The sequence below is a fragment of the Hyla sarda genome, chromosome 2 (assembly GCF_029499605.1).
Source record: "Hyla sarda isolate aHylSar1 chromosome 2, aHylSar1.hap1, whole genome shotgun sequence".
Classification (NCBI taxonomy): Eukaryota; Metazoa; Chordata; class Amphibia; order Anura; family Hylidae; genus Hyla; species Hyla sarda.
In genome coordinates, this window is record NC_079190.1 from 1,530,942 (window position 1) to 1,545,928 (window position 14,987).

General features: G+C 46.4%; 1 protein-coding gene across 1 annotated transcript in view; it reads right to left on the reverse strand.

The window, feature by feature from the left end:
* Positions 1 to 2,419: 2,419 nt before the first annotated feature.
* Positions 2,420 to 14,987, reverse strand: part of LOC130358247 (oocyte zinc finger protein XlCOF7.1-like) — a 44,627-nt gene continuing 32,059 nt past the window's right edge. The window contains exons 7-12 of the mRNA XM_056561197.1: positions 14,690 to 14,851; positions 14,413 to 14,583; positions 14,209 to 14,338; positions 12,917 to 13,203; positions 12,679 to 12,787; positions 2,420 to 10,892 (exon numbers count right to left, since the gene is read on the reverse strand). Of these exons, the coding sequence (XP_056417172.1) occupies positions 9,127 to 10,892; positions 12,679 to 12,787; positions 12,917 to 13,203; positions 14,209 to 14,338; positions 14,413 to 14,583; positions 14,690 to 14,851 (2,625 nt within the window). The 3' untranslated portion in view covers positions 2,420 to 9,126. The remainder of the gene's footprint in view (positions 10,893 to 12,678; positions 12,788 to 12,916; positions 13,204 to 14,208; positions 14,339 to 14,412; positions 14,584 to 14,689; positions 14,852 to 14,987) is intronic.

Sequence of the window (14,987 nt, forward strand, 5' to 3'; positions counted from 1 at the left end):
TAAGCGCTACTTTACATTGAGTGTTTTGTATGATCTGACGTTATTACACTATGGAGCGCTCCTTTTTTGTCTTTTTCATGATCACTGTAGGGATGGTATTGGACAGGTGATGGGCAGTGCCTGGTTTCCTCCAGACATGATACTGCCCCCACCATGACCACTGTAGGGATGGTATTGGGCAGGTGATGGGCAGTGCCTGGTTTCCTCCAGACATGATGCTGCCTCCACCATGATCACTGTAGGGATGGTATTGGGCTGGTTATGGGCAGTGCCTGGTTTCCTCCTGACATGATGCTGCCCCCACCATGATCACTGTAGTGATGGTATTGGGCAGTTGATGGGCAGTGCCTGGTTTCCTCCAGACATGATGCTGCCCCCCCCCCCCCCCCATGATCACTGTAGGGATGGTATTGGGCAGTGTCTGGTTTCCTTTAGACATGATGCTGCCTCCACCATGATCACTGTAGGGATGGTATTGGGCAGGTGATGGGCAGTGCCTGGTTTCCTCCAGACATGATGCTGCCCACACCATGATCACTGTAGGGATGGTATTGGGCAGTACCTGGTTTCCTCCAGACATGATGCTGCCCCCACCATGATCACTGTAGTGATGGTATTGGGCAGTTGATGGGCAGTGCCTGGTTTCCTCCAGACATGATGCTGCCCCCCCCCCCCCATGATCACTGTAGGGATGGTATTGGGCAGTGTCTGGTTTCCTTTAGACATGATGCTGCCTCCACCATGATCACTGTAGGGATGGTATTGGGCAGTGCCTGGTTTCCCCCAGACATGATGCTGCCCCCACCATGATCACTGTAGGGGTGGTATTGGGCAGGTGATGGGCTGTACCTGGTTTCCCCCAGACATGATGCTGCTCCCACCATGATCACTGTAGGGATGGTATTGGGCAGTGCCTGGTTTCCTCCAGAAATGATGCTGACCCCACCATGATCACTGTAGGGATGGTATTGGGCTGGTTATGGGCAGTGCCTGGTTTCCTCCTGACATGATGCTGCCCCCACCATACTTCACTGTAGGGATGGTATTGGGCAGGGGATGGGCAGTACCTGTTTTCCTCCAGACATGATGCTGCCCCCACCATGATCACTGTAGGGGTGGTTTTGGGCAGTGCCTGGTTTCCCTCAGACATGATGCTGCCCCCACCATGATCACTGTAGGGGTGGTATTGGGCAGGTGATGGGCTGTGCCTGGTTTCCCCCCAGACATGATGCTGCCCCCACCATGATCACTGTAGCGATGGTATTGGGCAGGTCATGGGCAGTACCTGGTTTCCTCCAGACATGATGCTGCCCCCCCCCCCCCCCATGATCACTGTAGGGATGGTATTGGGCAGTGCCTGGTTTCCTCCAGACATGATGCTGCCCACACCATGATCACTGTAGGGATGGTATTGGGCAGGTGAGGGGCAGTACCTGGTTTCCTCCAGACATGATGCTGCCCCCACCATGATCACTGTAGGGATGGTATTGGACAGGTGATGGGCAGTGCCTGGTTTCCTCCAGACATGATGCTGCCCCCACCATGATCACTGTAGGGATGGTATTGGGCAGGGCCTGGTTTCCTCCAGACATGATGCTGACCTAACCATGATCACTGTAGGGATGGTATTGGGCAGGTGATGGGCTGTGCCTGGTTTCCCCCCAGACATGATGCTGCCCCCACCATGATCACTGTAGAGATGGTATTGGCAGGTAATAGGCAATGCCCAGTTTCCTCCAGGCATCTTCCATGTGTTATTCCTGAGGAGGCTTCTTTCTGGCCCAGATTGTGGTGGAGGCTGCAGTGATGTTCTGGACCTCCTGGAAGTTTCTTCCATCTGCACACAGGATCTTTTGGAGGTCAGTGCCCATTGGGTTCTTGGTCTCCTCTATTACCTAGACCCTTCTCCCCCAATTACTTAATTTGGTGGGCGGCAGCTCTAGGAAGAGTCCTGGTTGTTCCTTCTTCTTCCATGTAAGAATTATGGAGGCCACTAAGCTCTTGGGAATATTCAGTAGAAACATCTCCAGGATGATTGAAAGAAATAGAAGAGCCCAGAGCTAAATCCCCAGTGCCATAATAAAAGAGTATGAATATTTATGTCCTTGTAAATTTTATATATTTGCAAAAATATCTACAATTCTGTTTTCACATTCTCATTATGGGTTTTTACTGAGAGCAGAATGATGGAGGAAACATGATTTTATTTATTTTAGCACAGTATAAAGGGCCCTGTAAGTGCTCAAATAGTCATAAAATAAAAATTAAATAAATTAAAATGAAATAAAAATAATTTATTTCAACAACAATTGTTTTTATTTTTTGGAAGTGCTAAAAAATACACATACAAGGTATCACTACAATTGTAACAACATATGCAATAAAGTGAATGAATAAATAAAGATATATATATATATATATATATATATATATATATATATATATATACACGCCTACCATTAGAGTAATCTGTTATAGACAATACTATTTATGTTTTTGAAGTGTTTTTTTTATCCAGTTCTACCCTACCTCCTCCTGCCTCTACTATTTCTTTTTTTTTTTTACTGTAATTTTTATTAAATTTTTCACATAAGAAACAAATCAAACAAAAAATACTCCATAAGAAGTAGCACAGAAGGTCGTCAGACCCAAATTAACGGGTCACAAAACATAGAGAATGGGCACAAAATGAAGCAATAGCATATCAACACATGTAGGTCTTAGCCGGCTAGAACAGCCCAAGAGTATATATGAAGTAGATATAAGTAACCAAGTCACCTCTTCAAGTGACACGAACTAGGAGGACAAATCACAAACAAAACAAACATGGGTAGAGGGAGACACAACTACAAACAACTACAAGAACAATACAGAAGACCAAACACAAGACCCAAAAGGAGGAATTGGAGGGGGAGAATAGAAGAAGAGAAAAAGAAGACAAGAGTGAAAGCAAAGAATAATACTGCTACACTCACGGAGGTTGACGATCAGAAAAGCGATCCCAAGGGGCCCACACAGAGAGAAATACAGGCGTAGAGTTTTTTTTAAAGAAGCTGTAAGAGATTCTAAAGAGCGGATCACACGGATACGGGCCACTAAGTCTAATTCCGAAGGAGGCAGGGTCATCTTCCAGCACTTGGCTATAAGGGTCTTAGCAGCTAACACTATTTGCATGAAAAGCTTGAATGGCTTCTTAGACATGGCCCTATAAGACAGGTGTAAAAGATAATAAAGAGGATCAAGGGGGACCAAGACACCGAAAACACCAGTGATCAAGCAATGCACCATACGCCAATAGTCCATTATAAGGGGGCAGGACCAGAAGATATGAAAAACCAAAACCGTCCTCAATCCCACCGCACCAGCACTGAGGGGGGTATAGTAGGGTTCAATTTATTCAGGAGTTCCGGGGTATGGTACCACCCCATAAGCATTTTCTATTGACTCTCCTTATAGGCCATACAGATAGAAGCCTTGGAAGCCCATTTCCATATAATCCGTCACTGGTAGTATTCAAAGCCTCCTCCCACTGGTGCATGAAGCGATGTGAGGGAGGGTCCCTATCTATGGGATGAAGGAGAAGGAAGTAGATATCGGAGAGAAGTCCCTGTGCCTGAGGTCCATTAAGGTATAACCGTTCAAAGTCGGTGGGTTGGGACACAACCACAGAGTTCAGAAGACATATAGTGCTGTAGTTGCAAATAATGGAACTGTTCAGAGAGGGGGAGCTCACTGCAAGCATCCAACAAATCAAAAGACAGGAGAGATCGAGATAGAGGATCCACCACATCAAACCAGCAAAACCGGCCCCTGAGAACCCCACTCCCTTACCATTCCCTAGGTTAAACCAGAGGGGAAATCAGGGTGGTACACAAAGGATCTCATAGGTGACGAGGAGAACAATCTAAATATCCTACAGCAATAGCCCCACACATACTTGGAAAAGGACATAGGACCTAGCAAAGAAGGCAAGGGTAGATCAGGAGGAGGAACACACCACAGAAGGGTATTAGGATGTACAGGGGCCAACCATAACTTCTCTAGCTCCATCCATCAGCTATATGCATGATATGTAGACCAAGCCACCAGGTCTCGTAAATGGGCTGCCAAGTAATATTTAGTTACATCAGGGACCGCAAGACCCCCCCCATGGACCGCCTGGCAATCATGACCAACATTGAAAGATGATGGCGCTTTCCATCCCATATAAAGTGGAAAATAGCCAATTGCAAAGAGCATAGAGTGGGACAAGTACCGGCTAATGTTTCAAAATAATAAAGCAATTTAGGGAGGATCGTCATTTTAACGGCTCCTACACACCCAAAAAACTAAATATATTGCTCTCCATGAGGGCTCTGAGCTCATAAAAAAGAGGGAGGAAAATAGTAGAGTAAAGGGAAGAATAGGAAGGGGTAAGATAGACACCCAGGTACTTAATAGCAGTCAGGGACCACTTGAAAGAAAAGTTTGCACATAGGAGAGTAGAGAGGGTGAAAGGAAGGGGAAGAGTGGAGCTTCAGATTTAGACAGATTGACCTTGTAGCCCAAAACCACCCCATAGGCATGCAGAACCCGATATAAACAAGGAAGAGAAAGTAAAGGACGGGAGAGAGTGTGCAAAAGATCATCAGCAAACAAACAAATCTTAAATTCCCTATCGTGAAGGGCAATGCCAGTGATGTCTGGGTCCCCCCGAATCATAGGAGCAAGGGGTTCGATACATAACATAAAAATAAGTGGGGACAACATACACCCCTGGCGAGTACCATTAAACAAAGGAAAGGTCAGGGAAGGAGAATGAGGAAGTTTAAGAGAAGCAGAAGGGGATGGGTAGAGACCATTAACAGTGATACCAAACTTCTGCAAAGTAGCGAAAAGAAAAGGCCACCCCAGCCGATCAAAGGACTTTTCCGCATCAAGGCTTAGAATCAAAGCCTGTTCAGAACTTTGATCAGGTCAACAAGATCCACTACCCTTCTAATATTATCACCCCCCTGACGGCAAAGTATAAAGCCGACCTGGTCCTTGTGAACGAGGTAGGGGAGAAAAGAGCAAAGTCGTATAGCTAGCACTTAAGGGAATAGCTTCAAATATAACTGGAGCAATCATGGGGGTCCTTACTGGGCTTAGGTATCAAGGTGATCAAAGAGAGCAGAATGGATTGCGGGATCCCCCCCCCCCCCCCCTATAAAAGAGTTAAAAAGAGAAACCAGCCTAGGCAGAAGGACAGAAGAGTAGGTCTTATAGTATAAATAAGTGAAAAGTGTCCGGACCGGGGAAGCGACCCGCAGGAAGAGACTTGAGGACGTCCTGAAGCTCTTCATGGGTCATAGAAGTGTTCGAGACAGCACAATCCGCCTCCGACAGAGTCGGCAGGCCGCATCGAGAGAAATAGGAGTCAAGTTCCGCAGCACGCTCCACCGAGTCAGACGGAAGCTGAGATGGGAGGGAGTAGAGGTCAGTATAATTGCGAACAAAGAGATGGGAAATATCAGCAGGATGATAATGAGGAACACGTGAAGAATCCTTCAGCCAATTGGGCCCGGGCAGCTACCAATCGCCTAAGGATCGAGAGAGAAGAGGAAGACATTAAAAGAGCCTCCAATTTTGCAATGCGAGCTCTAAGCTCTCGGGAGCAAGCCAGGGCATCCTTTTTCAAATGGGAACAAAGGGCAATACAATGTCCCCGGACAACTGATTCATGGGCTTCCCAGAGGACAGCCTGAGAGGAAACTGAACCCCTATTGGTGGCAAATATTCAGTCAGGCATGCCTGTATTGACTCACAGGAGGGCAGAGACTTAAGCAGAGAGTCATTGAGATGCCAATGACAGCGCCAAGGAGAAGGGAGAAAAAGAAAGAAGAACAGGACAGTAATCAGACCGGGAAATAGGTTCCAAAGAGGCAGTCGAGAGCATACGAACCATCGGGAGGTTACCGAAAAAATAGTCTATACACGAGGGCAACCTATGGGGATGGGAATAGAAACTAAAAGAGCGATCCGTCGGGTGGTTAATTCGCCAAAGGATGTACAACGGCAAAGCTCGAATAAGGCGGCGAAAAAGCTAGGCAGAGCGCAATTGGGCAGGTGGGGGAGGGGCAGCAGAAAGCGAATGGCGATCCAAAGAAGGTGAAAAAAAACATGATTGAAATCGCCGCCGACAAACCTTGCAGAAGGAGGATATTCATGGAGCTTAACTAGGACCCTACACAAAAATGAGATCTGGGGGCATAGGGATTACAAAGCAAAATCGAGGCACCACCCAACATTCCCTCCACTATTACATAGCGCCCCAGGGGATCAATATAGGAGGAAGAGACTTGAAGTGGGCAAGGTCTAGAAATGAGTACAGCAACCTGGCTACTTTCCTATCAGAGGGAGCTGAAAAAACCTGAGGGTAGATGTGATGGAGAAATTGAAAAGAGCCAGAGCGGCTAAAATGTGTTTCCTGAAGGAAAACAATATCGGCATGCAGCGTAAGCAACTTACGCTAGAAAAGACGCCCTTTAGGGGGGAGTTAAGGCCCTTAACTTTCAGTGAGACACACTTAACCATCCTGAAAGAGGGGAGAGGAAAAATGCAAATGAAGACTGACCCATGAGACCAGAAGCTTAAACCAGGACCAACCAAACAGGGGACCACCATCCAGGCCCCAACATGAGAAAGGGGACACAGAGAAACCTAGAAAAGGGGAAGAGAAACAGAAGGAAAGAAAACAAAAAGGGAGACATAGAAACAAACAGAAAACAAGACAAAAGGACAGAAAACAAAACAACAAACAAAAAATAAACCATTGGCCAAGGGGCCAACGCAGTGGCTAAGATCTGAGAAAAAAACAGGAAACATACGGATCCCAAAAAGATCCAGTCCACTGTCACAGCCTCAGGGGGAGAAGTGGGAGAACATCACCAGAAAACAGCCACCAAATGAGTAAGCATCCCATCCCGAGGCCGTGCCAAACGGACATAGGCTTAGAAAACACAGGTGACCAAATATGCAAAAACATAGTGAGCATACAAAGCATTCAAAAATACAATGAAACATAAACATGTAGCTGAAGTCAGGAGAGAACAAGAGTCCAAGAACAGACCCGACACCACCACTTAGAAGAAAATATCAAAAAACAAATAGCACCACAGGTCAAGGAGGGGCCCGAGGAGAGCCTCCAGGAGCAGGAGGCATAGACTCCTGATTCCCAGACCTATGGGGCCGGAAAGGCTGACAAACTGGAGGGAGAGGAGGAGGAGACATCAAGTCCCAGTCCACCAGCTGAAGGTAAGGTAAATCCAGTGTAGAGCAAAAGGCTGGGAGATCGGCAATGGAACGCAAAACCGCAGAGCGTCCATCCCTACGAGCGTTTAGGCAAGCGGGAAACTCCACTGGTAAGGCACTTGATGAGATTGCAGGACTGCTAGGAGAGGCTGGAGTATCCGCCGTTTCCTCAACATAAGCCAGGAGAGGTCTTGATAGAGTTGGATAGGGGCCCCATCAAAATCAAAGTTCCTCAGGGATCGGACCTTAGCCATGGTAGCCTCTTCAATCGTGCACACAGCAGATAACATCCCTAGGAGCGCCAGAAGTGGATTTGGGGCGGAGGGCTCTGTGGGCCCTATCCAGTTTGATTTTATGGAAGGAAGGCTCGCCCAGAATGAGATTAAAAAGAGCCTCCAGGTTCACATGGAGATCTTCCTCTCTTGTCGCCTCAGGCAGCCCCCCGATTGTCCAAGTCCTTAACATGAGAGTGGAGATCACTTAGAAAGTCTGTTTGAGAGGCAATTGTAGAATGGAGTTGAGCAATATAGGCCCTGGTAGAGTCACGGACGTCCTCCAAGTTTTCAACCCTGCCCGAAGCTTGCTGCAAATCGTGACGTATGGTTGAAATCTCTGCCCTGCAAGTGTCCTTGACTTCAGCAATGAGCGAGCTAAAACCTCCTTTGTCAGGATCTGGGAAAGAAGTTGGCTCCAGTCCAGCGGGACAGGGGAATGAGCAGGCACACCTGAGCATGCCAAGTCCGACTCAGAGAGGGCATCCCAAGAGGTATTGTCTGCCACCAGTAAGAATGGTACTGAAGGCACTGGCGTGGCGGAGGGAGCTACCCGGGTGGGGGGCCCCAGCACACAGCTTTTGGGCAGACATGACTCTCTGAGGCTTGGGAGAGCGAGGTGTAGTTGGCTGAGGAGAGTCCAGGTATCAGTGAAGAGGGAGGGATAGGCAATACAGCCCAGGTCTCAGCTATGGAAGAAGCAGCAGGCTCCACACTAGATGTTGCAGGTGGAGATGGGCTGTGTTCAGTGTAGTCAGAAGAGGGCGCAGGAGGAGCAATGGAGGGGGGGGGGATGAGGACCCACTCATAACTGAGGCCCAAGATGGCATCCCCCCTCCCAGTAGAGAAGAGGAGACTAAGGGGCTTCCAGAGGAGGGTTGCTGGTAGGCAGCCGAAGAGGGGGCCCCTCCAGCAGCAGGGCTGAGGATCCACTCACTGCTATTCCCAGCGCTACACTCAGCACGGCTGGAGAGGAGGTCCGGATGTCAGCAGGAGCCGGGGTCAACGCAGCAGTCTCCAGGAGTACAGGGAGCAGAAGATGGCAGCATCGGAACACACCGAGGAGCCACTGGGATCGTGGAGGTGAGCGGCAGAGGTGACAGGGCAGTCCGCCGGTCCTCCGGCTTAAGCAGCGGTGTGAGCAGGATCAGGATCACCGATACAGACAGGTCCCAGGGATCGGAGGCCTTGAGCGGGGCCCATAATGGCAGCGCTGCAGCCTGCTGGAGATGGCGGGGCCGGCCTCAGGAACCTTGGGATGCCTCCAAGGGGGTTCGGATTAGGGTGCAGGGTAGGTGAATGCTTAGGACGGCGGCGGGAGGTGCAAGGTCACCCGGTGGAAAGCTTATGTAGCGGCCTCATGGAATGGGACCCACTTCAACGTGTGGCCATCTGCTTCGGTGCCTTGCCCCCGCCTCTACTATTTCCCTAGTTTTGAAGCTTAGTCCGGGGTCTCCCATGCACAATGGACACCATCGGATCTCGACTGATATATAGCCTTTTTTTTTTTTTCATAAACACGAAAATCCAAACAGGAGTATCATTTTTTTCTCTATACGAAATTCTGAAATTCAAAACATTCTTATAAATTATTTCCCACATATAAACCATCAATAGGCTTCTGTCCTGTGTGGCTTCTTCTCTCATGTGTAACCAAACTTGATTTATTTTTAAAACTTTTGCCACATTCTAAACATGAATACGGTTTCTCTTCTGAGTGACTTCTTTCATGTTTGACAAGATTAGATTTTTTTGCAAAAGATTTCCCACATTCTGAACATGAATATGGCTTCTCTCCTGTGTGAATTCTCTTGTGTATAATGAGGCTCGATTTTTTTGTAAAAGTTTTCTCACATTCTGAGCATGAAAATGGCTTCTCTCGTGTGTGATTTTTCTTATGAACAGCTAAATATTTTTTATCTGCAAAACATTTCCCACATTCTGAGCATGAAAAGGGCTTCTCTGTGTGATTATTCTTATGTACAACAAAATAATTTTTATCTGCAAAACATTTCCCACATTCTGAACATGTATATAGCTTCTCTCCTGTGTGAATTCTCTTATGTAAAACAAGATATGATTTATTTGCAAAACACTTCCCACATTCTGAACAGAAATATGGCTTCTCTCCTGTATGAATTCTCTGATGAATAACAAGGCATGATTTATTTGTAAAACATTTTCCACATTCTGAACATGAATGTGGCTTCTCTCCTGTGTGTTTCCGTCTCTCATGTAAACGAAGATTTGATTGAGTTCTAAAACCTTTCCCACATTCTGAACATGAAAATGGCTTTTCCCCCGTGTGAATTCTCATATGGACAGTGAAATATCTTTTATCTGCAAAACATTTCCCACATTCTGAACATGAAATAAGTTCATCTCCTGTGTGAATTCTTGTATGTGTTACAAAATATTCTTTGTCTCTAAAACATTTCCCACATTCGGAACATGAATATGGTTTCTTTCCTGTGTGATTTCTCTGGTGTATAACAAGACATGATTTATTTGCAAAACATTTACCACATTCAGAACATGAATGTGTCTTCTCTCCTGTGTGAATTCTTTGATGTTTAACAAAATATCTTTTATCTGTAAAGCGTTTCCCACATTCTGAACATGCATACGGCTTCTCTCCTGTGTGATTTCTCTCATGTATTACAAGACTTGATTTTTTTGCGAAAGATTTCCCACATTCTGAACATGAATAAGGTTTCGCTCCTGTGTGACTTTTCTCATGTGTAACAAGCTTTGATTCTTCTATAAAATATTTCCCACATTTTGAACATGAATACAGCTTTTCTCCTGTGTGAATTTTCATATGTGCAATAAGATTATATTTTCTTGTAAAACTTTTCCCACATTCTGAACATGGATATAGCCCCTTATCTGTGTGCGTTTCCTGATGTATAACAAGATCTGTTTTCTGGGCAAAATGTTTCCCACATTTTGAGCATGAATATGGATTCTCTGCTGTGTGCAGTCTCTCATGTGACACAAGTTCTGATGTATCTGTAAAACATTTCCCACACAGTGAACATGAATATGTCTTCTCCTCTGTGTGACTTCTTCTGTGTGTTATAAGATCTGAATTTTTTGTAAACTCTTTCTTACATTCATCACAATGAAACCTTTTCCCTTCTCTCTGATCTGTCCTTGTGGTAACAACCTGTGATGGGTCAGGAGAAGGTTCCCCATGATTAGGGGCATTATAGGATAGATCTGTACTGTGAGGTCCTGGATGTACAGTAAGGGAAAGAAGGTCCTCTCCTGGGGAGTGCTGCATGATGTCTTCATCTTCTACTTTAGGATCTAGTGATGACATGAAGTTTCCATCACTGGAATTTTCTGTTTAGATAAAAAAATTTATTTCATAATTACATTTTTTATCCACAGTGCAGACACATTTTGTTACATTCCTAATACACTGGAATCACACAGTTTCTGATGCAGTTTTTTGAGACAAAGTCAGAAAAAGATTCTGCAGGACAGAGAAGGAGGGCGGGGTGGGGGCCTCTTTTATACGTCCCAATAATTTTCAATCCACTCCTGCATATGCCTCAAAAAAATAAATAAAGTTGCAGGATACATAGTACATGGATTTCTAGCAACTGTGGGGCGGTAATGGCAGCCATTGTGAGTCCCTACATCCCCACTGAGTCCCTACATCCCCACTGAGTCCCTACAACACCACTGAGTCCCTACAACACCACTGAGTCCCTACATCCCCACTGAGTCCCTGAGTCCCTACATCCCCACTAAGTCCCTACATCCCCACTAAGTCCCTACATCCCCACTGAGTCCCTACATCCCCACTGAGTCCCTACATCCCCACTAAGTCCCTACATCACCACTGAGTCCCTACATCCACAGTGAGTCCCTACATCCCCACTAAGTCCCTACATCCCCACTAAGTCCCTACATCCCCACTAAGTCCCTACATCACCACTGAGTCCCTACATCCACAGTGAGTCCCTACATCCCCACTAAGTCCCTACATCCCCACTAAGTCCCTACATCCCCACTAAGTCCCTACAACACCACTGAGTCCCTACATCCCCACTGAGTCCCTGAGTCCCTACATCCCCACTAAGTCCCTACATCCCCACTAAGTCCCTACATCCCCACTGAGTCCCTACATCCCCACTGAGTCCCTACATCCCCACTAAGTCCCTACATCCCCACTAAGTCCCTACATCCCCACTAAGTCCCTACATCCCCACTAAGTCCCTACATCCCCACTAAGTCCCTACATCCCCACTAAGTCCCTACATCACCACTGAGTCCCTACATCCACAGTGAGTCCCTACATCCCCACTTTCTCTGTATATTTTGAGATATACCATCACACGGTGATTTTCACATGTCCACAATTCGCTGTGTAGCCCCAGAGAAAACCCAATTGTGTGTGATTCCAGCCTGATCAAACTTGGCTCCGTCAACACAAACTGGAGGGACCGGCCCCGAATACATCACCTCCACCCCACCAGGGTCCATCCCTCCTTATAACTTCACCTACAACATCTTTACAATCCTCTATTATTCCTGATCTTACACTCCACAACCATAACGGTATCAATTATTACATACCTGGGACAACACCTCCTGGAATTATTACATACCTGGGACAACACCTCCCGGAATTATTACATACCTGGGACAACACCTCCCGGCATTATTACATAACTGGGACAACACCTCCCGGCATTATTACATAACTGGGGTAACACCTCCTGGCATTATTACATACCTGGGACAACACCTCCCGGAATTATTACATACCTGGGACAACACCTCCCGGAATTATTACATACCTGGGACAACACCTCCCGGCATTATTACATAACTGGGACAACACCTCCCGGCATTATTACATAACTGGGGTAACACCTCCTGGCATTATTACATACCTGGGACAACACCTCCCGGAATTATTACATACCTGGGACAACACCTCCCGGCATTATTACATAACTGGGGTAACACCTCCTGGCATTATTACATACCTGGGGTAACACCTCCTGGCATTATTACATACCTGGGGTAACACCTCCTGGGATTATTACATACCTGGGGTAACACCTCCTGGAATTATTACATACCTGGGGTAACACCTCCTGGAATTATTACATACCTGGGGTAACACCTCCTGGAATTTCCTCCTTCACTTCTCTCATACACGGGTGATGGCCGCTCATCCTCTCTTCTTCATCCTCCACTTTATTATTAGTCAGATCTCCCCCCTGATGTGACATATAGAACAATTCACTACAATACAGCAGACAGGAGGAGCAACAGAGACCCCCAAAATCTACCTTCACATCTACGACTGCAGGACCCCCCTATAGAGATATAGGATCAGCCTCATCTACCTGATGCTTCTCTGGGACATTTCCCTCTGGACAGTCCTGGGAATACAGTGGGCGGGGACACCTTTCGGGTGTTTTTCTATCAAGGACTCCATCCGTAGGGAACACACTGGGAATAAATACTTCACCTCCTGTATATCCATCTGTAGGGAACACACAGGGAATGAATACATCACCTCCTGTATATCCATCTGAAGGGAACACACAGGAACTGAATACATCACCTGCTGTATATCCATTTGTAGGGGGGAACACACAGGGACTGAATACATCACCTCCTGTATATCCATCTGTAGGGAAAACACAGGGAATAAATACATCACCTCCTGTATATCCATCTGTAGGGAACACACAAAGAATGAATACATCGCCTCCTATATATCCATCTGTATGGAACACACAGGGAATGAATACATCACCTGCTGTATATCCATCTGTAGAGAACACACAGGGAATGAATACATCACCTCCTGTATATCCATATGTAGGCAACACACATGGAATGAATGCATCACACATCTGTAGGGAACACACAGGGAATGAATAAATCACCTCCTGTATATCTATCTGTAGGGGGGAACACACAGGAACTGAATGCATCACCTCCTGTATGTCCATCTCTAGAGAACACACAGAGAATGAATACATCACATGCTGTATATCCATCTCTAGAGAACACACAGGGAATGATACATCACCTCCTGTATATCCATCTCTAGGGAACACACAGGGAATGAATACATCACCTCCTGTATATCCATCTCTAGTGAACACACAGGGAATGAATACATCACCTGCTGTATATCCATATGTAGGGAACACACAGGGAATGAATACATCACCTCCTGTATATCCATCTCTAGTGAACACACAGGGAATGAATACATCACCTCCTGTATATCCATCTGTACAAGGGAACACACAGGGAATGAAGACATCACCTCCTGTATATCTATCTGTAGGGGGGAACACACAGGGAATGAATACATCACCTCCTGTATATTCATCTGTAGGGAATACACAGGGAATGAATACATCACCTCCTGTATGTCCATCTCTAGTGAACACACAGGGAATGAATACATCACCTCCTGTATATCCATCTCTAGTGAACACACAGGGAATGAATACATCACCTCCTGTATATCCATCTGTAGAGAACACACAGGGACAGAATACATCACCTCCTGTATATCCATCTGTAGGGAACACACAGGGAATGAATACATCACCTGCTGGATAGATTTCTATGTTACTAGGTAGTGAGAGTGATATCTATATATAAGTCTTCTTACCTTGTGATGTTGGGGGCCGGTGATCCCCCATCATGACTATGTCCTGGTACAGATCCTTGTGTCCTTCTATATACTCCCACTCCTCCATGGAGAAATAGACAGTGACGTCCTGACACCTTATAGGAACCTGACACACACAATGATACAGTCATCAGCAGAGCCCTCCCTTATTGTATAATGTCCCAGCATTCCCAGCAGTGTCACCTCTCCAGTCAGCAGCTCAGTCATCCTGGTGGTCAGTTCTAGGATCTTCTGCTCATGTATCAGTGAATGAGGTGGAGGCTCCTCGGGGGTGGGGCTCTGGGTGGTGCCCGATCCTCCTGACACACGGGGGGTCACACACTCACCAGACCACTTCTTCACTACTGTGTAATCCTGTGTATGGTGAGACACTGATCACTACAGACATTCTAAGAATCCGCCCCCTTTCCAGTCATTTCCGGGATTATTTCTAGGGATAAGACGTCATGTGACCTCTCACCTCTCCGGTTATCAGGTGGATTATCTCTAGGGTGAGGTGTAATATCCTGGCAGCCATGTGCTTTCTGGCCTTCTCCATCCTTGTTGGGTCATTGGTGAAGAGGACCATGGCCTTCAGAGAAAACGTTTGGTTACATGTCTGTCTGGTTCCTTCTCTATTACTCTGTGTAAGATATTAGTGACTATAAAGCCGGAGAATCCTTCCATGTGTCATCACCAATATGGCGGACATGAATGGTCGGCTCCACCACATAGAGCGTCTCCTCCACTGCTGGAGGGTTAGTAGAAAGAGATGGGGG